This window comes from Alligator sinensis, unplaced genomic scaffold (assembly GCF_000455745.1).
Source record: "Alligator sinensis unplaced genomic scaffold, ASM45574v1 scaffold280_1, whole genome shotgun sequence".
Lineage (NCBI taxonomy): Eukaryota > Metazoa > Chordata > Crocodylia > Alligatoridae > Alligator > Alligator sinensis.
Window position 1 is genome coordinate 3714911 of NW_005841835.1, and position 1759 is coordinate 3716669.

Genomic DNA, 1759 nt, shown 5'->3' on the forward strand with positions numbered 1-1759 from the left:
GGCCGGCACCTCCTCCGTCAGCGCCGTGCCCGCCCTGGCCGCCGTCCCGCACGCCCCGCACTCCCTGGCCCACGACTCCCAGCTGCACCTGAAGGGGGACACCCACTACTCCTTCAACCACCCCTTCTCCATCAACAACCTCATGTCCTCCTCGGAGCAGCAGCACAAGCTGGACTTCAAAGCCTACGAGCAGGCGCTGCAGTACTCGTCCTACGGGGCGGCCATCCCGGGCGGGCTGCCCCTGAGCGGCGCCTCCATGGCGGGCAGGGGCAGCATCGAGCCCTCGGCACTGGAGCCGTCCTACTACCAAGGTGTGTATTCCAGACCGGTGCTGAACACCTCCTAGCTCGGGGGCCGAGGCTCTCCCTCTCCCCCGGCTCCCCAGGACTGTTACTTCATTATCGTGTGTATGTTACGATCCGACGAGCCCTCCCGCCCAGCTGAGCGGGCCCTCTTGTACAGACCCCCACCCACCGCCCGGCCAGCGCTCGCTGCAGCCCGGGCAGGGGGGGGAGGGAGACATTGTTGAGCTTGTAAACTATTTGTTTGTGCTTTCCATCTCCTCCCACCGCCCCTCCGTGCTCTAGACTCTCATGTAAGTTTACAGGTATGTGGCAATACTTTCACCCCACGGAGATGAAGAAGCGAGTAGGCATAGGAGGCGCTTGTTGTTTTTGTTTTTAATTAAAAAGGCTTTGAAGGACAACTCAGCTGTGAAGTAGCAACACACTCTCCCCTCAGAAACAGGGGGCTGTTTACTTTCTCAGATCATCCTTTTCATACTTGCACCCCCTCGGGCGAGGAGAACACGCGCACGCAGGCCGGGGCCGGCTCCTGCACTCGCCCGGGTGCCAGCGGGAGGGCGGAGGGGGCAGGAGCCAGTCCTTAGATTTCCAAGTGTGAGGTGGCTTGGGATGTAATATAGATACAGAGGTCACAGCCAGTCGGATATTTTTTTTTCCTCCGGAGCTGTTACTGCAGATTCTCATCCATCAGGAACTCTCTTCAACATGTGGATGACATGCTTATTTAATTTCAGAGTCTTTTCATCGTGTACAAACTAGAACGATATATGTATAAAGTTATCCCCACCCGCCCCCCGAAAAAATATTGCCTATTAAGCCAACCCGAGGGAAGAGGAGATCTCCCTCTCCTTTGCAATTCAGTTTCATGATAACGCCTCCAAAATATGTTGTGGCCGTTCAATTATTGCCATGGGTAGCTTGTTTCATCCAGTGTTAATGCACTTTCCACAGTTTTACACGGTGTTAGCATAGACAGACGGGTTTTATTATTATTCCTGTTCGCTTTCTCAATGTTCTTAATTTATTGCATGGTTTATATTTTCTTTCTTTACAGCTGAAATTGCTTTAAATGACAGTAAAAAAAAATTACACGTGACTTTAAAAAATAGTTAATTTTATAAATGTGATTGTAATTCAAAAAATATTTTGATTTAAAATGATAACTGAGAATTTAAGCCGTGAAGTATGTTTTTGATTATTTGCAGTTAAGGACTTTAAATAAATCGAATGTTAACAATGAACGATTTCTGCTATTTTCTTTGAATTGCATACGGTGGAAGGATAACTCAGGTTTATACCAAATAAAAATAGGGGTATTAGAAAGGAAGGATACCTTAAAATAAAAATATTTTTATTATTAACGATTCGAACCCCACGGGGCAGGAGCGGGTTTGCCGACTATACAACTGTATATATGTGTGTGTGACAGCTATTACACTCGAATACACTGGTAT

General features: G+C 48.8%; 1 protein-coding gene across 1 annotated transcript in view; it reads left to right on the plus strand.

Annotated features, from left to right (window-relative positions):
* FOXA1 (forkhead box A1) overlaps window positions 1-1546 on the plus strand; it is a 5644-nt gene extending 4098 nt beyond the window's left edge. Inside the window, exon 3 of the mRNA XM_025201775.1 lies at window positions 4-1546. Coding sequence (XP_025057560.1) covers window positions 4-346 — 343 coding nt within the window. The 3' untranslated portion in view covers window positions 347-1546. The remainder of the gene's footprint in view (window positions 1-3) is intronic.
* The last annotated feature ends 213 nt before the right edge of the window (window positions 1547-1759 follow it).